This window comes from Rhinolophus hipposideros (assembly GCF_964194185.1).
Source record: "Rhinolophus hipposideros genome assembly, chromosome: 1".
Lineage (NCBI taxonomy): Eukaryota > Metazoa > Chordata > Mammalia > Chiroptera > Rhinolophidae > Rhinolophus > Rhinolophus hipposideros.
The window spans coordinates 82,399,644-82,423,525 of NC_138047.1; the positions used below are offsets into that span (position 1 = coordinate 82,399,644).

Genomic DNA, 23,882 nt, shown 5'->3' on the forward strand with positions numbered 1-23,882 from the left:
CAATTTCCCATTCCAGAGAGAATTACAAATGAAAACAAATTACTTAAATGTACTTAAATGTAACATCAGAGGGAACCCACACCAGCCTCACAGTACTATATTCTTAGAGCTGAGCAGATAGCAGGCCTATGAGGAAAACAAGCAATATAAAAGACAAAATCCAAGACACAGTGGGGGTTAATGGTGATAATTGAAAGAAAAAAGATAATTCCAAAAAAAAAAAAAGCTATAAAAAAATCAAACATTTACACATACAATCTTTAATTATTACACTCGGAGATTCAAGAAGATGTGATCAACCTAAAATAAAAACAGAAAGCTACGAGAACAATCAGAAATAGTAGTCAGAATTTAAAAACATGATTTCCAAAGCATGACCTGGCTTGGATCTCCAGGAACCTGTTTCCAATTCTTCCAAAACCAGAGCCTAATAAGCCTATACTTCAGTTCCTGCCCACTGCTTTGTATTTTTATCAACTCCATGGAGATGCCTATATTGTTTAAAGCCCTGATGTGTCTTGTGGGTTTTCACTTTTTTAAATTGCATCTGCTATTTCTGTATGTTAGGAACAGTGGGAGTTCATCAACCTTCCATTTATTAACACAGTCGTGATCCAAAGTCCTTATATTACTTTGTCACTTAAAAAAATAAATGAAGCTAGATAACTGTTGTTTAATACAACATTTTTAGTAGAAATTTAATGAGCCATTCTTATCCACTCTGCTTCTGATAGTATTATTCTGGTATATGAATCACCTGCTATTCATAATCTCATTATACTGTGCAATCCAAGAATCTACAATACCCTGATTAAACTCTCCTAGCTATGTTCACCCTTCTAGCAAGAACACAATGCAATGTATAGATGATATATTATAGATTGACAATTGACACCTATATAATTTTACTAACCAATGTCACCCCAATAATTTTTTAAAAAAAAACCTCAAAGGAACATAAGGAAACTTTTTGAGGTGATGGAAAAAAACACAACAACAAAAGAGTAACACTTTAAGAGCTATTGAAAACTCCTTTAAAGAAATAAAAAAATAAAGAGAGCAGGAGGAAACTTTTTGATGTGATGGATATTTTTATGACATAGATTGTGGTGATAGTTTCAGTATACATATCCCTAAACTTACAACGTTGTATACATCAAAGATGTACAACTTTCTGTGTCAATCATACGTCAATAAAGGGGTTTTAAAGACAAATAAATAAACACAGACTCATGGCCTATGTTCTTCTTAATTGCTTACTTGGAGAGAACATAGCTCATGTATTAGTAGTTGAACCAATCATTATGTTAAAATGTCCTGTTGCTCATGAGAAAAAATTATACTGGAGGATCCATTTCTAAAAATTTGTTAAAAAAAAAAAAAGGTTTGGAAGGTAACTCAGAAGACTTTTAACTGTGCATATCTCCTGTTTTGAATATTAGTTGTATTATATTTTGATTCAATCCTGAAAAAAGCAGAGTAACTTGAGTTACTTAGGCATATCATGGGAAACAATATTCCAAATAGGCATGTTATTAACTTAGTTCAGCTCAAATCTCCCTATGCGATATACTGCAATTCATTTTCAAATTGAGAACAATGTGGGTTATGAATATATGTTTAAGTTTTTAAAATTGTAAGTTAAGAGGAGACCCAAGATGGCAGAGTAAACACTGCATCTGCTTGTTTCCATGAACACATTAAAATTGCAACTAAAGTATAAAACAATCAACCTGGAGGACCATATAAGGTCTGGCTGAACAGAAATGTTATAACTAATGATATAAAGAAGAAGCCATGTTGAGATTGGTAGGAAAGACAGAGACGTGAAAATGGCTGGTCCATTTTCATCTGGATAAAAATTGGGACGGACACCTTGGCTTTGGAGGTTCCCCCAGAGAAGCGAGGGACCCCAGCCCTCCTCCAGGTTCCCCAGCCCAGCATACTGGTGCCGGGAAGAGGAGCCCCCACAACATCTGGCTGTGAAACACAGTGGGGATTCCAATCATCCGGGTGGGACAGAAGGCTGTGGGAAACCGAGACATCCTCTTAAAGGGCCTGTGCACAGACTCGCTCGCAGGCACTCACCTTGGACTCCAGAGGAGGGACTGTAACTCAGGTGGTGTTGGAGGCATGGGAAGCAGACTGAGGTGTGTGCTTTTGATGTCAGGACTGGAGGACAGTCCCATTTTTCCTGTGAGGGATTCTCTTCCTATGCAGCCAGAAGGCAGCAGCCATCTTTAATATATTGAGCCCTCCCCCTACTCTTACAGTCAAATCTGAATCTGATTGGTCTGGTGAGCTCTGGGGCTTGCTCTGCTGACTCACTGGGACCCTGCCCCACCCAACTCGCTCAATGCCTGAGGGAGCAGCCAGCCCCACCCACATTGCACTCTTTCTTGGAAAACTATCTGAGTACGCAGGCCCCAGGGGAATGATGACTGGCCTTGGTGTGGTCTAAGACTTTTGTTGAGTAGCGTTAGGCTCAGGACTAGCACCAAACCAGAGTCTACATTAACCTGGTGACCACAACACTTCCCACTCCCTCATCCAACTTACATACCACGCGAGGCTTTATCAGTGGTGAACTTTAATGGAGCTGGTAGGTGGCAGCAGAACTCAGGGTGTCCTGGCTTTTTGTGGAGCTACCCCAGGCCTGGTGGCAGCCATCCTCGGTTTGCAATGTGGCCTCTTCCACGTGCCTCCAGGTTAAGCACAGGTTAACCACAGATTGCTTTGTAACTCCAACCAGGTAGTCCCCAGCTGGTCACAGGCAGTGGGGGCCGGTGCCTGCACCAGAGTCTCTCCCAAGAGACCCCAGAGTCAACATACATGGAGGTTGGCTTCAGACCACAGCAGAGCACCACCCAATTAGCCCCACAATTGGCACACTCAAAAGGTGGTCAAATCATAGTGATACCAGAAGGAGAAGAGAGCAAGCAAGGGATTGAGAAACTATTTGAAGAAGTAATGACTGAAAACTTTCCTAACCTGGCAAAGGAAATGGACATACAAGCCCAGGAGGTGCAGAGAGTCTCAAATGAGTTGAACCCAAATAGTCCCACACCAAGACACATTATAATTAAAATGGCAAAGGTTAAAGAGAAAGAGAGAATCCTAAAAACAGCAAGAGAAAGGCAACTAGTAATTTATAAGGGAGATCCCATAAGATTGTCAGCTGATTTCTCAACAGAAACTTTGCAGTCCAGAATGGACTGGCACAAAATATTCAACATGATGAGAAGCAAGGACCTACAATCAAGATTACTCTACCCAGCAAGACTATCATTTAAAATCAAAGGATAAAGTGCTTCCCAGACCAGAAAAAGCTAAAGGAGTTCATCACCATCAAATCAGTATTACAAGGAATGTTAGAGGGACTTCTTCAGACAGGGAGAAAAAAGATTAAAAATATGAATAATAAAATGGCAATAGCTACAAATCTATCAACAATTACTTTCAGTGTAAATGGATTAAATACTCCAATCAAAAAACATAGGAGGGCTGAATGGATAAGAAAACAAAACCCTTACATATGCTGCCTAAAAGAGAATCACTTCAAACTGAAAAACACACACAGAGACAGAAAGTAAAGGGATGGGAAAAAGATATCTCATGAAAATGAAAATTTAAAAAAGTTGGGGTAGCAACACTTATACCAGACAAAATAGACTTTAAAACAAAGACTGTAACAAGAGACAAAGAAGGACCCAGTAATCCCAGAAACCCAAATGTTAATTTGAAGGGACATGTACATCTATATGTTCATTGTAGCATTGTTTACAAATGGCCGAGATGTGGAGACAGCCTGGGTGTCTGTCGATGGAAGAATGGATGAAGAGGTGGTGGTACATATATACAATGGACTATTATTTGTCCATGGAAGGGAATGGGTTCTTGCCCTCGGTGGTGGCCTGAATACACCTGGAAGGTGTTGTGCTGAGTGGCATATGTCAGACAGAGAAAGACAGATGCGATGTGAATTTCGCTTATATGTGGAATCTAAAGAGCAAAATAAACAAACAAACAAATCAGAAACAAACTCATAGAGAAAACATTTTGATGGCTACCAAATGGGAGGGGGGTTGTGAGTGTGGGTGAAAAAAGGAGATGGGATTAAGAAGTACAAATTGGTTGCTACAAAGTAGCCATGGGAATTTAGAGTATACATAGCATAAGGAATATAGTCAATAATATTATAATAACTGTGTATGGTGTCAGATTGGTACTAGACTTGTTGGAGTGATAGATGGGAGGGAGCTGGGGGCAGAGTGAAAAAGGTGAAGGGATTAAGTACAAATTGGTAGTTACAAAATAGTCATAGGGATGTAAGGTAAAGCATAGAGAATATAATCAATAATGTGGCAATAACTATGTATAGTGCCAGGTGGGTACTAAATTAGTCAAGGAATCATTTCTTAACTTATATAAATGTCTAACCACTGTGTTATACACCTGAAATTAATATAAAATAATACTGAAAAAAAAGAAAAAATAATAAAAAATAATAAAAAAATAATAATAATACTGAATGCTCACTATAATTGAAAAATTAAAAAGGGGGGTAAGGTAAAGGGAAATAAGTGTTCCAAATTTCCAGGTATAAAATAAATAAGTCATGGGGATGTAATGTACAGCGTGGGGAATATACTCAATAATATTGTGATAGCATGCTACGGTGTCAGATGGTTGCAGGATTTATGGTGATCACTTCTTTAGGCATATAAATGTTGAACAACTATGGTGTACCCCAAAACTCATATAATATTGCATGTTAGCTATATTTTTAATAAAAATATTTTTAAAAATAAAGTAAAAGTATAGGTTTAATACATACACATTATAGAAAATTTGGAAGAAAAAAGCAAAGAGGAAAAAGAAAAATTCCCCATGTTATCATATGTAAAATCATTTTTATTAGGTTTGTGATGCTACCTGAGGTACATTTGAACCTTTGCCAGAATTTTTAACTTTGCATTAGTCTCCTAGGAAGCAAATTCAGGACAAGTTAAATGGCAAGGGTTTCCTTCTTAGAGTTCTCCAAAAACAGTAAGTTCTAATTAAGCCTTGAATTTCTTTGGGGTATTTGACCTCTGTCTTTTCTAAACAAGGATGTGCTAAAAGAACTTGCCTTGCTGGAGATTATTTCAACTTTTGCCTTTCATCAGAGGAGGAAGTTGGGAAAAATTGTTCACTTAGAGAATGCAAGCTCAAAGCATGGCAAAGGTTTCTTTCTTAGAGTTCCCAAAAAAACCAGTAAGTTCTAATTAAGCTTTGAATTTCTTTGGGGTATTTGACCTCTGTCTTCTCTAAACAAGGATGTGCTAAAAGAACTTACCTTGCTGGAGATTATTTCAACTTTTGGCTTTCATGATAAGAGGAGAAAGTTGGGAAAAATTGTTCACAAAGAGAATGCTAGCTCAAAGTATCCATTTAATTAAGTTTATACTATAACTATATTAATTCTAATAACTCAGTAAAAGAGATTCTATTGGGCCTTCTTCCAAAAAGTCTTACAGGATGATTCCTGAATAGTTGCACGGAGAATTATACCTGTGAATGAATCCTTCCTACTTGCCTATGTCTTCTTACTTGCTTCCGTCTTATTCCATTGTTTGTCTGGATCAAAGAGATTGAGTGAGGGCAGAAAACATGTCATGGATTTTTTTTTTTTTGGATACACTTTATGTTTTAGAGCTATTTAGGTTTTATTAATTTATGCATTACCCTACGTGAAAATAGTCTAATTAGAAATTTTTTCATTGTTTTAATACTCAGATATATTTTTAAACTTATTTTGAAGTAATTTTAGATTTACAGAAGAGTTACAAAGATACAACAGAGTCCCCTTGTAATGTTCACCCAGCGTCCTCCAATGTTAACATCTTATGTAACCATTTATCATACGTTCATCAAAAATAAGGAATTAATATCCGTACAAAACTATTAACTACGAGTAGGCTACAACCCTTATTTGGATTTCAGCAGTTTTTCAACTAATGTGTTTTTTCTGTTGCAAGATCCAATAGGTGATACTATACTATATTTAGTCATGATGTCTCTTTAATTTCCTCCATTCTGTGATATTTTCTGTCTTTCCTTGTTTTTTTATGATCTTGACACTTTGAAGAGGATTGGTCAGATATTTGGTAGAATATCCCTCAATTTGGGTTTGTCTGATGTTTTCTCATGCTTAGAAAACGGGTTTTGGATTTGGGGGAAAATATTGCAGAGGTGAGGTACCCTTCTCATCACATCATAACAGGGGTGCATGCTATTAAGATGACTTAACACTGGTAATGCTAACTTTGATCCCTTGGTTAAGGTGATGTCTGCTAGTTTTCTCCACTACAACTTACCATTTTTCTTTTCCATACTCTTTGTTAGAAGCAGTCACTGAGTACAGCACACACCCAAGGAGAAGGGAATTAAGCTCCACTTCCTGGAAAGACTGTCAAAGATTTTATGGCTATATGTTATAACCACCTTAATAATTAATAAATACATGGGGAGAGATAATTAAAGACTATGTAAATATCCTATTTCTCTTTAAAGTTTTGACCAGTCTTTGTCACATTCATCAGTGGATCTTGCCTGCAGCAATTCTTGTCCAAGTTCAAATGGCAATTTTCTACTTCCCTCAGAGCTATTCTTCACATATGTTTATTTTATTATTCTAAAAAGGCATTTTTCATGTGGTTTTGCTAAGTTTTCAGAATCAGCTTGATTTTTATTAAAACACTTTATGAGTTTTGTTTATTTTTGTTTTTATTTTTATTTTTTTACTGGAAGGGTTATTCTAAATTAGGGCTCTAATCTTCTCCAAAGGAATATATTTAATTCAGGAAGCCATAGAAGATGGCTGAACATTCTTAGTCTTTATTTAAATTTACAAAAATTAAAACAAAATGTTAATAAAAATAATATAAAGTTCTATGAGGTAAGTTAGAGTTTTTAAATGTTCATTTTTTTTATTTTTAAAAATTTCTACTGCAGTAACAATAATAACCAAGCATCAAACAAATTTTGACTAAAATGGAAAGTAAGCTGCCAAGAAATGCTTTATACAGCCTAAATGACAATGCTGTTTCTTTTCTCGAACAGCACTTCATAGCAGCTGAATTCTGAACTCAAAGTTCTGAACATGTTTGCAACATTCATAGTTACAGCAGAAAAATTATTCTTAGTCACCCAAAGTTCAAACCGAGGTTTTGCAAATTTATAATTTATCAGTGTGTAAGGTGCAAACTAAAATTTAGAAAAAATACATTACAGTCCTGTGATCAGGCAGTCACAAAGAAAACTTAAAAAAAAAAAAACTATTGTATTATAGTACTATTTTGTTGTTATACTATTCCTTTCTACCAAGTATTACTTCCTCTCAACATTCTGCCCACTGCTAGACAAACATTTTGAAGAACATAAACTTATAAAATTAAACACATTTATATCATATTCAGTCACACCAACTACAGTATATACCTTAAACATACATTTATAGAATTACAGACAATATAAAATTATTTTCTTTTTCTCATTCTGCTGCCTCAGCGTTGATAATGAAACAGTTCCTTCAATCAGATTATTTTATTGTTTTTTGTTGATCACCTATTATGTGCGCAAGGAGGATGCTAAGCCCTGAAGGGTGTGAACTGTGCTAAGATATCTGTACCTCAATTGAGATGTGAAGCAGAGGCAGTCTCCCCTGTCTGGTGTCACCCAAGTGTGTTTTCAGGCCTTTGCTGGTCATCCATCCTTTGAATGCCGTAGATCTCGCCTTTGCAATGTCCTAGGCCCTTTTAAAAGGGTGTGTCTATTTGGAACAATTCAGATGAGACTCTGCAAACGCTCAGGAGATGAACCGGTGCTGATTCTGTTAATCAGCAGTGGAAAGGGAGGCTGTTGTCCATAGGCAGAGTGACCATACATTTTGTCATCTATAAAATATAATGAGAAAAAAATTTAAAGAAAACACAAGAATAAAACTACATACACATAAAAAAATATAATGAGGTGTTATTAATTATTAATTGTGACAAGAGGTGTGACAGGTAAGCAACAGACTTGGGATATTCCTGGGTAAACCTGGATGGAGGGTTACCTTTATCAACAGAGGACGCTCAGCAGACAAGGACAATAAGGACATGGACCTAGGGCACAGCTGACTTGCAGAGCTCCCAGGTGACAGTTGGAATCCTGCAGGCACTGGTCAGCTTCTGACCAGGGTGATGGTGGCAGTGGTAGCTGGCAGTCTGTTTCAACGGAGTCCTTTCTGTTCATGTGGTCTTTCCAAGTTCAGTGCCACCTTCATCTCACACCCTAACACACCCTTTCAGATTCTTATCCCATCAACCTTACTCTGCCTTTCCTGGCCCAGGTGAGGTTCATCTAGTTTTTTGAGACAGAGCTCTCTCGACTTCCCTCTATTCTCTTTCCAGTCTATCCTTATAGCATAAACTCTGTGGTTTGCTTTTTTCCTGGTCCTTCTGTTTTTATTGCTAAAAAGTCTTTCCAAACAGGCTGTTGCAAATCAAATGGTTTTGGCTTTCAAATTTATGTGTGTGCATGAAAAGCCTATTTTGGAAGTCAAAAACTGAACTTTTCCTTGTCCCCTTGCATTCTCCTAATGTTTCTAATGGTAATGTGGATACCACAATGTGGAGGTCACTCACACATGCGGAAGTGCAGACAGAAAATCAAGGAGGTTAATAATTCAATGTATTATCTCTAATGATACCAATGCTCTAGATGGGCACATAAAACTCTTACATGTCAGCACTGCTTAGGCATTAGCTTAGTCAATGCTCATGGGAATTCTGTGAGATAGATATGGTTGTTATCTCTATTTTGCGGCGAGGGAAAGTTATATGTCAGTCTTAGGAATAGAGAAAAAGAGTCAGTACGATATAGTAAAAATAAATTTTGTGCTAAATTCTAGTGTCAGTTCTGCCTTAGACTTCATTCATCTCATGTATACAGTGAGGGAGTGTAGTTTTAAAACTCTTCAAACTGAAATTTTAAAGAGTCCACAACCTTATTTAAAACACTTGTGGCTAGTTAAATGTTAGAGTTCAGAAATTTTCAGAGTTTTGGAAAGTAATATGGTACAAATACTCTGTATTATTGAGTAACTATAGTTACAGTGGTATCTGGGGCAGCACCTAATAATCAAACAGTAATATTTCTGCAGCAATATTTTGATAATGAGAAAAATAAAGATTATAAAAAACCTCCTATTGATTCAGGTTAAATGACACTACCAAATTTTTTGTTTTGAACATAGAAAAAGTTTTTTTCATTTTCAGACTGAACTAGTGAAAGGATTGGGGTAAAATTATCATCACTGATGTAAAATATTACATTCAATTATTATTAATAGTGTCAGATTCATAGAATTGATGTGTAGCGCAAGACACTAGATGGAAAAAAATGTAATCGCATTACCTGGAAAGTTTTAAGTACTCAACAAGGCTAATAATCATTATGATTACACTTGTTGGTAAGAAGTGTTTCAAACCCGTAGAGATGTTTATAAATTTATTTGGGCCAAACTGTTGACAATTTCTGGGAAGTAACATCTCAATGGATTAAGAAAATGCTCTGGAGAATGGCACTTTTGCAGCTTATTTTATACATTAGAAGCAAAGGAAAAGATGTAAGGAGAGTTAAAAGCAAAGTGGGAAATAAATCTCTGTGATTGCCTAGGAAGTAAAACTGAGAGACACATACTTCTTTTACATTGGGGAGTACAGGGTAAATAATAACTAACATTTACAGCACGTGGAGATGGTTTTCGAGGAACAAGATAACAATGAGGGTTCTGTAGTCTCCTGCTCTGGTGGGAGGTTGTGCCCTGAGAGGTCTGCAAAAGAGGGTGACTCTGAAATTTCAAAGCTGTGTTATTTTAGATGCAAAAAGACAGTATGAGGTCACACAATTAAGTTTGCGAACTCATCCTAGAAAAAGTGCTACATAAACTCATTGCTGAATATCACTACAGTCACCTTCGAAGTACTCCCCTTGGGAAACTATACACTGATGCCAACACCTAGTCCACCCTTCAAAGGAATGGCCATCAGAGCTATCGTCGTATTACCCTTGATGTCCTGAATGTCATCAAAATGTCTTCCTTTCAATATTTCCTTTATTTTCGGATAAAGAAAGAAGTCATTGAGGACCAGTTCAGATAAGTAGGGAAGTTGTTCCAATACAGTTATTTGTTTACTGGCTAAAAACTCCCTCACAGACAGTGCCATATAAGCTGGTGCATTGTGTGGTGCAGAAGCCATGAATTGTTGGCAGAAAGTTCAGGTCGTCTTACTTTTTCATGCTACCTTTTCAGCACCTCCAAATAGTAAATTTGGTTAACTGTTTGTCCACTTGGTACAAATTCATAATGAATAATCCCTCTGATATCAAAAAAGGTTAGCAACATCATTGTAACAAGTTCATGAATGTAATTGTCAGACCTCATAGTTGAAATGGCCATATTATCCAAAGCAATATACAAATTTAATGCAAACCCTATCAAAATACCAATGACATTTAAAGATATAGAACAAAAAATCATCAGATTTCTATGGAATCACCTGAACCTGAATACCCAAAGCAACCCTGAGAAAAAAGAACAAAGCCAGCAGTATGGCACTCCCTGAAGTCAATTTATACTACAAAGCCCCAATAATCAAAACAGCATGATATTGGCAGAAAAACAGACACAAAGACCAATGGAATAGACTTGAGAACCCAGAAATAAATCCACATATATATGAGCAAATAATTTTCCACAAAGCCAAAAACATACAATGGAGAAAAGAAAGCCTCTTCAATAAATGGTGCTGGAAAAATTGAAAAGCCACATGCAAAAGAATGAAATAGACAGCATCTGTCACCATATGCCAAAATGAACTCAAAATGGATCAAAGACCTAAATATAGCACCTGAAACAATAAATTGCATAGAAGGAAGCATAGGTACTAAACTTGTGGACCTTTGTCTTAGAGAGGTCTTATGAATTTGACTTCAAAAGCAAGGGAAGTAAAAGCAAAAATAAATGAATAGGACTATATCCAACTAAAAAGCTTCTGCACAGCAAAAGACACTATCAACAAAACAAAGAGGCAACACAAAAAATACGAGAAGATATTTGCAAACCTCCAATAAGGGGCTAATATCCAAAATACATAAATGCATACAACTCAACAGCCAAAAAAAAAAAATCCACTTTAAAAATGGGCAGAGGACCTGAACAGATACCTCTCTCAAGAAGACATACAAATGGTCAACAGATCTATGAAAAGATGCTCAACTTCACCAACTATTAGAGAAATACAAATCAAAACCATAATGAGATACCACCTCACACCTATTAGAATGTCTATTATCAACAAGACAAGTGATAACAAGTATTGGAGAGACTGCGGGGGGAAAAGGAACCCTCATACACTACTGGTGGAAATGTAAACTGGTACAGCCATTATGGCAAACAGTATGGAGGTTCCTAAAAATTAAGAATAGAATTACCATATGACCCAGTAATCCGTCTTCTGTGTATCTACCCCAAAAATCTGAAAACATTTATTCATAAAGATATATGTACCCATATGTTCGTTGGAGCTTTATTTACGGTGGCCAAGATAGACTATTACTCGGCCATAACCAAAGATGAAATACTGCTATTTGTGACAGCTTGGATTATTCTTGAGAGTATCACGCTAAGCCAAATAAGTCAGGCGGAAAAAGTTGAGAACCGTATGCTTTCACTCATATGTGGCATATAAAACTGAAAGCAACAAACAAACAAGATGAACAAACAAAAACTGATAGACACAGACAACAGGGTGGTGGTTACCAGAGGGTAAGGGGGGATGGGGGAAGTAGAAGAGGATAAAGGGGGTCAAATATATTGTGATAGAAGGAGAACTGTCTAACCACTATGCTGCACAGCTGAAATTGATATAAAATAATATTGAATGTCAAAATAAGTGAAGTGTAAAAAAATTTTCAAAAGCTAAATATATGCATACAAATTAGGTTCTTGAAGTCTTAAAATTTTTCATATTTATACATAAAGTTTATATATAAAGGTATAAAGTTTATGTATAAACTTTATATTTAACCTTTAATAGAGTGTTTGAATAACAAAGGTATATATGACTCTTAGAAAGTAAGAAGAAGAAAGAATATACTTGCATATTTTCCTCCTCATTCTATGCTATTTTAATATAGCTAGTCATAGCCTTAAAAAAAGTCATCTCAGTAAAGCATGCATATAAACTGGAAAGATGACAATTATTACTAAAAATTGATGACAATTCAGCGGTAATTACTGAACTTTGTTATGAACACAAGTGCTGAGGCTTAGCGGATGATGGAGAGTTTGATGGAGGAGAGTTAACCCCTCTACAAAGCCCACAGAAAGGTTGCAGTTGGAGCCCCGGCTGAAGATGAGGTCAGAGAGCAGAAAGGCTGAGCTGAGGACCAGTGAGGTCACCCGTACAGAGGATTTTCTTCTAAATCACCAAACCTGAACATCACAGATGTTCTGCTGTTAAATAGATGCTATATATGCATAAACGTTTGAAGCTTCACATAACAGACAATGTTGGCATGTTAGGAGAATCTTTAAAGTAAAAATATTTTTGTGATGTATGACAGATAGAACACACTCACAGATATGCTTTGGCTAATTACAAGGTTAATGGGCTGTATCTAGCTAGTCTGTTATTGCTTGATTCAGTTGATAAGAAGTGTTCATAAAATATGATCTATGATCCTTCAGGATACGGGTCATAGCTCACAGGTGATCTGCAGACTGGCCAAACTGTAATGCCAGAACATACTTCTGTGGGGGTGCGTTTCTCAGAAACAAAAGAGGAAGGGACTATTCATACTTCTATTTTGGTGGACTTTATATTACTATCAATCCTATTTAAGGACACTGCATTCATGTTGCTGCCAAAAGAAATACAGACAGTAAGAAAAACCAGATTATATTGTCTCAGAAGCATTCTGCTTAAAGGGAGTCAATTTCCTGGCATGGGAAATGAGAAGACACTGGTAGAAAAAGCACAGTCTTTTTCCTCCCCATTTCTCCATAGAGGGTGGGAGGCCTCCTGGTTGTCTCTTCCTCTTTCTCAGTCCTCTTTCACTCTCCACACGTTATGTGCTGAACCAAAGTACAGAGGACGTAGACAACAGTGAAATTAGTCAAGAGGAACTGCCCTTCTTGAAGTTTTTAATGCTAGGGAATGGACATGGTAGAAATTCTGAGGGAGTTTTTGCATATTAATTAGTTCACAGATGAAAACTTCTGAGACACTCAGTTTACAACATGGCAGTCCTGTATGAACATGATGGTTTTGATTTCACAGGGGGCAATTTACCTTTGCTCTGTTCAGTGACCATCAGCTGGATCCTTAGTTTCACTTAACTTCTTGGGAAATGCAGGTCATTGTTTACACAGAGGACAGGAGGCCAGTGAGGAAATGTATCACCACTTATGGCAAATGGAAAAAAAAAAAACAGACAAAACACCTCAAAGAATGTTGGGGTGATAATTGAGTGAGTTGGGTTGCCTTTGGAGATAGATGATCAGATCTTTACTCATGCAAATAAAACGAGAATGTCGGGTACCCAGTGGATGTGAGAACAGTGAGCTAGTGCTGGCAATTTAAGGGATGCCGTTTCAGAATTTGTCTTTTTAAATTATTGGATCTCTCCGTTGTTCTTCACTTCAAAGAAAAGATGCCTCAAGATGTGTGCCTAAATAAATATCAAAATGAGCAATGCATTTAGAATAATAAATGAAGAAAGCGGGCACAATTTTTTCCCCCTTTTTTAAAAATGATGAGTCATGTGTTCCAGTCAGGTATATGGGCTGGAACTTACTAGATGAATGGATCTTTTGCTTTACTTGAGGGTTCTTGAATCAGGTCTTAAATTCAGCAAGTATAATTTATTTGAAGACTTCACAAACTTTTTTTAAAGACTTTTTTGACAGCAATGTATGTAAGTTTCTACCACTTCACATCCTCACCAGCATTTGGTGATGTTAGTGTTCCAGATTTGGGCATTCCAGTAGGTGTGTAGTAATATTTTGTTGTTTTAATTTGCATCTCATTGATTACATATGATATAGAGTATCTTTTCTTTTGAAAAAAATTTTATTAAGTTCATTGGAGTGACATTGTTTAGTAAAATTATATGGGTTTCAACTGTATAATGCTATAATACATCATCTATATATTGCATTGTTGTACCAATTTACATTCCCACAAAAGTGTATGAGGGTTCTTTTTTCCCTACAACTTCTCCAACACTTATAATTACTTGTCTTGTTGATAATAGCCGTTCTAATAGGTGTGAGGTGATATCTCATTATGGTTTTGATTTGTATTTCCCTCATAGCTGGTAAAATTGGGCATCTTTTCATATATCTGTTGGCTGTTTGTATGTCTTCTTGAGAGAAGTGTCTGTTCTGGTCCTCTGCCCATTTTAAAATTATATATATATATATTAGGGAAATGCAAATCAAAACATATATATATATATTTAATATTTATATATTTTTATATTTATATATATGTATGTATGTATTTTGCCGTTGAGTTGTATGAGTTTTTTATGTATTTTGGATATTAGCCCCTTATTGGAGGTTTGCAAATATCTCCTCGTATTCAGTTGGTTGCCTCTGTTTTGCTGACATTTTCTTTTGCTGTGCAGAAGCTTTTTAGTTAGATATAACCCCATTCATTTATTTTTGCTTTTACTTCCCTTGCTTTGAGGTCAAATTCATAAAATCCTCTCTGAACCCAAGGTCCCTAAGTTTCTTACCTATACTTTCTTCTATGCAATTTTTGTTGTTGTTATTTTGGATCTTATATTTAGGTCTTTGATCCATTTTGAGTTCATTTTGGTATATGGTGACAGATGTCAGTTTACGTTCATTCTTTTGCATGTAGCTTTCCAATTTTCCCAGCACCATTTATTGAATAGGCTTTTTCCCCCCTACATTGTATATTTTTGGCTTCTTTGTAGAAAATTATCTGCTCCTATAGAGAGGGTGCTAAAAAAATGTATACACATTTGAAGAAAGGAAAAAACTGTATTAAAATTATACTGATGGTAACCACTTTGAGCACCTCGTGTAATTGTAAAAGTCAAACATGACTTGTATTCATTTTTTGTTATCAGTAAAATTGAACATTACAATTTCAATACAGCTTTTTTTCTTTCTTAAAATGTGTATACTTTTTTTGGCACCCTCTGTATATGTGGGTTTATTTCTGGGTTCTCAGTTCTGTTCCATTGGTCTTTGTGTGTGTTTTTCTTCCAATTCCATGCTGTTTTGATTATTGTCACCTTCGTAGCATAAATTGAAGTCAGGGAGTGTGATACTTCTGGTTTTGTTCTTTTTTCTCAGGGTTGCTTTGGGTATTCAGGTTCTTTTGTGGTTCCATATAAATCTGATGATTTTTTTGCTCTATTTCTTTAAAAAATGTCATTGGTATTTTGATAGGGTTTATATTAAATCTGTATATCGCTTTGGGTAATGTGGCCATTTTAACTACATTGATTCTTCCAATTCATGAACACAGAATATCTTTTTATTTCTTTGTGTCTTCTTCAATTTCTTTTAATAATGTCTTGTAGTTCTCAGTGTTAGGTCCTTCTCATCCTTTGTTAAGTTGATTCCTAGGTATTCTGTTCTTTTTGTTGTAGTTACAAAAAGAATTGTTTTCATTTCTTTTTCTGAAATTTTATTGTTAGTATATAGGAATGAAATGGATTTTTGCATACTGATTTTGTATCCTGCAACTTTACTCTATTTGTTTATTGTTTCTAATAGTTTTTTGGTGGAGTCTTTAGGGTTTTCTATATAAAGATTCATGTCATCTGCAAAAAGTGACAATTTGACTTCTTCATTCCCAATTTGGATGCCTTTTAATTCTTTCTCTTACCTAATTGCTCTGGCGAGGACTTCCAACACTATGTTGAATAACAGTGGCAGGAGAGGGCATGCCTGTCTTGTTCCTGATTATAGAGTAAAAGCTTTCAGTTTTTCACCATTAAGTATGATGTTAGCTCAGGGCTTGTGGTATATAGCCTTTATTATGTTGACATACTTTCCTTTTATACCTATGGTAAGTGTTTTAATCATAAATGGATGTTGTATCTTGTCAAATGTTTGTTCTGCATCTATTGATATGATCATATGATTTTTCTCCTTTATTTCGTTTACGTGATGTATCACGTTGATTGATTAGCATCTGTTCAACCATCCTTGCACCCCTGGAATGAACCCCACTTAATTGTGATGTGTAATCTTTTTAATGTATTGTTTATTTGATTTTCTAGTATTTTGTTTAGGATTTTTACACCTGTATCATCAGAGATATTGGCCTGCAGTTTTCTTTTTTGTGTTATCCTTACCAGGTTTTGGTATCAGGGTAACGTTGGCCTCATAAAATGAGTTAGGAAGTACTGCCTCTTCTTCAATTTCTTGGAAGAGTTTGAGGAGGACAGGTATCAAATCATCTCTGAATGTTTGGTAGAATTCACTAGTGAAGCCATCTAGTCCTGGAATTTTGCTTTTGGGGAGGTTTTGGATGATTGTTTCAATTTTGTTACTGTTGGTTGGTCTATTTAGATTTTCTAGTTATTTGTGACTCAGTTTAGGAAGGTTGTCTATTTCTAAGAACTTGTCCATTTCTTCTAGGTTATTGAATTTGGTGACGTATAGTCCTTCATAGTATTCTTGTATGATCTTTTGTATTTATGTAGTATCCATCATAACTTTTCTTTCATTTCTTATTTTGTTTATTTGTGATTTGTGTCTTTTCTCTTTTTTTTCTTAATGAGTCTAGCCAAGGGGTTGTCAATTTTGTTAATCTTTTCAAAGAAACAACTCTTTTTTGCTTTAATTTTTTCTATTGTCTTTTTGTTCTCTATTTCTTTTGATTCTGCTCTAATTTTTATTATTTCCTTTCTTCTGCTGACTTTGGGCTTCATTTGTTCTTCTTTATCTAGTTATTTAAGATGTAATGCTAGGTTGTTTATTTGGGATCTTTCTTGTTTCTTGAGATAGGCCTGTAATGATATAAATTCCCTTTTATTACTGCTTTCACAGTATCCCAATAATTTTAATATGTAGCATTTTCATTCTCATTTGTTTCTGTGTATCTTTTGATCTCTCCTTTTATTTCTTCTTTGATTCAGTCCTTCTTTAGTAGCATGTTTAATCTCCACATATTTGTGGTTTTTTCCCACTTTCTTTTTGCAGTTGATCTGCAATTTCAAAACATTGTGTTCAGAGAATATGCTTGGTATGATTTCCATCTTCTTAAATTTTGTGTGTGTGCCAACATATGGTCTATCCTTCAGAATGTTCCATGTCACTATAAAAGAATGACAGTCTGGTGTTCTGGGATGAAAAGCTCTGTAAATGTCAATTATGTCTATTTGGTCTAATATGTCATTTAATGCTGATATTTCTTTATTGATTTTCTATTTAGATGATCTATCCATAGCTGCCAATGGGATATTTAGGTCCCCTAGTATAATTGTTTTTGTCAGTTTCTCCCGTTAGTTTTGTTAGTAGTTGCTTTATATATTTTGGTGCTCCCTGATTTAGCACATATATATTGGTAAGTATTATGTTTTCTTGTTTTATTGTCCCCTTTATCATTACGAAAATGTCCATTTTTGTCTCTTATTACCTATTTTATCTTGAAGTGTATTCTGTTGGATATAAGTATGACTACACCCACTTTTCTCTGGATGCGATTTGCTTGGATTATCACTTTCCACTCTTTCACTTTGAGTCTATATTTGTCCTTGCAGCTGAGATGTGTCTCTTGAAAGCAGCATATGGTTGGATTTTGTTTTTTGATTCAATCTGCTACTGTGTGGCTTTTTATTGGTGAGTTCAGTCCATTAACATTTAGGGTGATTATTGATATATGAGGATTTCCTACAGCCATTTTATCTTTTGTTTTCTGGTAGGTTGGTGTCTCCATTGTTTATTTGCCTTTGTGTTTCTGTCTGTTATTTTAGTTTGGTGGTATTCTATGATTTTTTCCCTCTTTTTTTATGTTATGTGCCTCGGTTATGGATTTTTTTGAGTGGCTATCATTAAGTTTATGTAAAAGAAAGTTTCATATATATAGTAGTCCTTTTTCTTCAGCATGCATCTTACCTTCATTCCTCTTTGCAAATTCATTCCTCTTTAGTTTCTCCCCTTTTATGTTTTTGTTGTTACAAATTATCCCTGTTTATGCTTATTTCTGAATTGCAGTAGCAAATTGTCTTCTTCTTCTCTTTTTCTTTTTATGTTTTTATCTCCTTTACCCTTTATGTTATGTTTAAGTGTATAGTGCCCTATTCTATGTATGGGTTGCTATTTCCTGCTTCTGACTGTCTGTTAGTCATCTTACTCATTGTTTCATATCCTTTCATCTTTTTATTTCAGATAGAATACATACCCTCGTCAGTATTTCCTGTAATGCAGGCCTTGTGGTAGAAAAGTCACTCAGCTTTTGTATATCTGGAAAGGTCTTTATTACTCCTTCACATCTAAAGTATAACTTTGCTATATATATTATTTTTGGCTGATAATTTCTCTCTTTCAATAGTTTGAATATTTGATTCCACTCCCTTATAGCTTGCAAAGTTTTGGCTGAAAAATCTGATGATAATCTAATGGGTGATCCTTTGTAGGTTACTCTTTTTTTCCCTGGCTGCCTTGAGGATTCTTTCTTTGTCATTAAATTTTGACAGCTTCAATATAATGTGCCTTAGAGATAGCCTTTTAGGATTGAGATTATTAGGTGTTCTGCTTGCTTCTTGGATTCAAGGACCCAGTACTTTCCACAGGTTTGGGAAGTTCTTATCAACTATTTCTTTGAATAGGCTTTCTGTGCCCTTTTCCCTTTCTTCTCCTTCTGGTATACCCATTATTCTTATATTGCTCTTTCTGATGGAGTCAGATAGTTCTTGTAGAGTCCTTTTATTTCTTGTAACTCTCAAGTCTCTTTTTTCTTTCATCTGCATCATTTGCATATCTCTGTCTTTGATATCATTAGTTCTTTCCTCCATATGGTCAGCTCTGTTTCTTAAGCTTACTATTTCATTCTTCATCTCTTTTATTGAGTTCTTCAGCTCCAGAATTTCTATTTGGTTCTTTTTAAAATTATCAATCTCTTTTGCAAAGTATTTATTTTGTTTGTTGATTTTATTTCTGGGTTCCTTAAACTGCCTATTCAAGTTTTCTCATCTCATTGAGTTTTTTCACAACTTTAATCTTGAGTTCTCTGTCATTTAAGTCATATATTTCCATGTCTTTAAGTTTATTTTCTGGCAACTTTTCATTTTCTTTCTGAGCTGCCTTGTTACCTTGGTTGTTCATGATGATTGATGAATTATTTCTCTTCCTACACATCTACGGAAATCCATTCTACAGCAGGTTGGTATAAAGAGGTCTTTCTTTTGTTTTTCAGAAGGTCGTGCTAGAGCTTTCTAATTTTTCTGGCTCTGCTCCAGTTCCTGGGAAGATGGGCATCTCCAGTGTGACCAAATTGCCTTGGTCTCAGGGTACCACCCCTGTGGGAGAAGTGGTGGGCAATGGGGTTCTGAGCCACTGAAATACCAGTGGTGCTCCTGCAGCCAGCAGAGCTGTTTGCCTTAGCAGCCCTGAGAGCCTGCACTGGGAACAGCCCCAAAAGGTGGGGGTGGAGCTGCGAGAGGCTGCTGGTGTGTTTGTGTCTTTGTTCTCTTCTGAATACTGGTGAATGCCAGATCACAGCTGCCTCACCCCTATATCTCCATCCTCATCACTGGGATTAGCTGCAGTGTGCATCTGCCACTCAGGGATTGTCTCTCCAGTTCTGCTCTTTAACCCACTCACTGCTATAGTTTCTTCTGGGAGGGTGCGGGAGGCAAGCTCTGGGAGGGTGGGGGAAGGCAACCAGGCTCTGTGACTTGGTGTCCTGCCTGGCAGTGAGAGCTGCTACACCATAGCTATCACACTTTCGTATTTGGTCTTTGCCGTGAGGTTTCTGACCCAATCACTAGGTTCAGCCGTATTACATGCTGATCAGTTAGGCAGGAAAGAGGATCTTTTCATATATTTATTTGCCATCTGTATATCTTCTTTGGCGAGGTATCTGTTAAGATCGTTAGCTCATTTTTTAATCAGGTTGTTTGTTTTCTGCTTGTTGAATTTTAAGAGTTCTTTGTATATTTTGGATAACATACCTTTATCAGATGTGTCTTTTGAAAATATTTTCTTTGCTCATTCTCCTTTTCTCATTCTGCCTTTCACAGAGCAGACATTTTTAATGAAGTCAGATTATCATTTATTTCTTTCATGGATTCAGCTTTGGTGTTGTATCTAAGAGGTCATCTTCACATCCAGGGTCATCTAGGTTTTGTCCAATTATCTTGTAGGAATTTTATTGTTACACGTTTTACAGTTATGTCTATGATCTATTTTGAGTTAGTTTTTTGGAAAAGTATAGGGTCTGTGTTCACATTTATTTATTTAGTTAGTTAGCTTTGTAAGGGGATATTCAGTTGTTTCAACATCATTTTAAAAAGACGTCTTACTCCATTGTATTGATTTTGCTCCTTTGTCAAAGATCAGTTGACTTTATTTATGTAGTTCTGTTTCTGAACTCTTTATTGTGCTGTATTGATATGTGTACAAGGTCTGACACTTAAGTTCGCGAACTTGTTGCAACAATGTTGCTAATCTTTTTTGATATCAGAGAGATTATTCATTATGAATTTGTACCAACTGGACAAACAGGTAACCAAGTTTACTATATGGATGTGCTGAAAAGGCTGCATGAAAAAATTAGATGACCTGAATTTTTCACCAACAATTCATGACTTTTGTATCACAACAATGCACCAGCTCACACTGCACTGTCTGAGGGAGTTTTTAGCCAGTAAACAAATAACTGTATTGAGACACCCTCCCTGCTCACCTGATCTGGCCCCCAATGACTTCTTTTTTATCCAAAGATAAAGAAAATATTGAAATGAAAACATTTTGATGACATTCAGGACATCAAGGGTAATATGACAACAGCTCTGATGGACATTCCAGAAAGAGTTCCAAAATTGCTTTGAAGGGTGGACTAGGTGCTGGCATGAGTGCATAGTTTCCCAAGGGGAGTACTTCAAAGGTGACCATAGTGATATACAGCAATGAAGTATTTTTTTTAGCAGTTTTTCTAGGAAGAGTTCGTGAACTTAATTGTCATACCTCATATGTATTCTTTTGATAATACTTCACTGTCTTTACTACTAGAGCATTATAGTAAGTCTTGAAATCAGGTAGTATCAGTCCTCCAACTTTGTTTTTCCTATTTTAATATTGTGTTGACTATTTAATTTCATACATGCTTAGAATTGGTAGGGAAAAGCTATACTTGGTTTGATTTATAACTACTGTGATAGGACACAAAATAATATCTTAGATACTTATAGAATTTATGTAGTTTATCCAATGTCCCACCCCCACTCTCCACCCTCAGGAAAATTTTGAATCATTGTATTTTAGACTCTGGGAATAAAAATGTTAAAATATCAAAAGGATAATTTCAGTAGCAATGGATAGCACAAATGGAAAACATGTATCCAAGGGCTCTTCAGATGAGAAAAATCACGATTGATTTCCTCAAAGACAAATTATACAGATATGATAGACAGATGATAGATTCATACATAGATATTAAAAAGACAATAGCATTTTTAAAATATATTGAACAATATGCCAATCATTGTGCCTTACATTATTTCTAGTCATTGAAATCACTCAGTGAGTTATGCAATATTATTTTCCTTTACACATACGTCTCAGAGATTTGAAGTGATTTGTCCAAGACCATGAAAAACTGAAAGCCAAAGCCCACATTCTTTCCATTATTTCATGTATCATACTTTTTGTGTTTTATCAAATGAAGAATAATTTTTACTGAATTTTTGTGTTTTTGTTTAATAGCTCACTATATATGTCCAGCCAGAACAAAAGCACACAGCTGAATATGCTGCAAACATAACTAAACTTGTGTTTGATTATTTTGAAGAATACTTTGCTATGAATTATGCTCTTCCTAAATTAGGTGAGAATAATTTTTTATTTTCTTATTTTAAATATTGCCTTTGCTTTCACCTAAGTTAACCCACTATCTCCAGCTTTATCATCCTTGGTTAATACTCATCTCTAAATCTTTTTATTGTACGCCTGCAATATGTGTCTAACATTTACTAGATGTTGAAAGATTCATTCTGGATTCTTCCGAGAATAATGTCATATTCTTATTTGATAAATATATAGTCTTTTATTTCCAAATAAAGATTGTATGTGCACAAAATTGCAGAATTGATAATGATGGAGCCAGAAATAGAAACCTAGATCAGTTGATTTCAAAATCAGTACCTACCCCAAGAGCTTAGTTGCCTCCTTACCATCAATGAGTTTGGATGTAATAGGAATAAATGATGCTGTCAGAGTCCCATGTGCCTCCAGTCTTTCCATTGTTGTACAAGACTAATTCCAGATTCTCCAGCAGTTAAAATGAAACGCTGGTGCTCCTTCCATATTTATTTTCCTGATATGGGGTGGGGGGGAGTTTTATTTTTAAAATTAAAAATAGGGCGATAATCAAAATGGTATGGATATGACACTTCTATCAATAACAGAAATGCTTTATTAGTATGCTTGAGTGGTATTAGCAAAGACTTTAAATGGGACACCCACATCGATAACTGTAGTGATGAAATGAAAGCAACAGAAAACCAACCAACCAACAATCAACTTCTCTATTTCTATTTCTGCCCTTATTTTGATAAATTCTCAATGTGAAGCAACTGGAATGCCAAAGTCTCTACATGTGGCTGTGGCTCTAAGCAAATTCGTAGATGCCCCATTTTCTTTTCAATGGCAGCAGCTCCAATTTTTTTTTTGATTGCTTAACAATATTAACCACATCAAATTAAAAGTATTTTTTCTCTTTATCTTACTTGTACCACCCATGATACCTGGAAAATGGAAATCTCACAAATTGATTTCTCTATTCTCCTCGCTTTCTTTCTCCCTCCCTACTACTACTACTACTATTACTACTATTACTACTACTACTACTACTACTACTACTACTACTGGTACTACCATCACCACCACTACTTCTACTACTACAACAACTAGTACTACTATTATAACAACTACCACCACCACCACTACTACTTCTACTACAACTACTACTGCTAAAACTACTACTACAGCTACTACCACTACGACTTCTCTTCCTCATTTTCCTCTTCCTCCTCCTCCACCTCCTCCTCCTCCTCCTCCTCCTTTTTTTTCTTTACCATATTTCTATATGCATTTCAAGCCTTTGAGAATTAACTCCTTCTTAAACTTTCCTTAGAAATGACTTCTGCATTTATTTACCCCCCCCAAAATTAAGTGCACTGGAATCAATTATGTCAGCAGTCAGCCGAGAAACTCGGTTACAAAAAATTCCTTTTTTTTCAAAGACTAGATGCAAATTACGCTCTATAACATTAAGGCAAAACTTAGCCCTTATGGGAAATACTTCTCTACCTTTTAAGAGGTATTCTTGTGACAAATAATCAAACCTGTGAATGAAGATAACACAGAAAGGAAACTACTGCTATAACCTTGAACTCGATTCAAGATATATCCACTTTCACTCTTTTATAAACTTTAAAAATCTTCATTTTAACCAGAAAGAAAGGGCATTTTCTTGTATATTAAATGAAAATTTACTTTATTTTAACTTATGTGCCTCATTTAAATTCTATGTAATAATAAAGAAATTATGTTCTTATTGTAGTTCATTAACTGAAAA

General features: G+C 35.6%; 1 protein-coding gene across 1 annotated transcript in view; it reads left to right on the forward strand.

The window, feature by feature from the left end:
* ENPEP (glutamyl aminopeptidase) overlaps positions 1–23,882 on the forward strand; it is a 97,944-nt gene that overhangs the window by 14,692 nt on the left and 59,370 nt on the right. Inside the window, exon 4 of the mRNA XM_081051031.1 lies at positions 22,010–22,130. Within this exon, the coding sequence (XP_080907157.1) occupies positions 22,010–22,130 (121 nt within the window). The remainder of the gene's footprint in view (positions 1–22,009; positions 22,131–23,882) is intronic.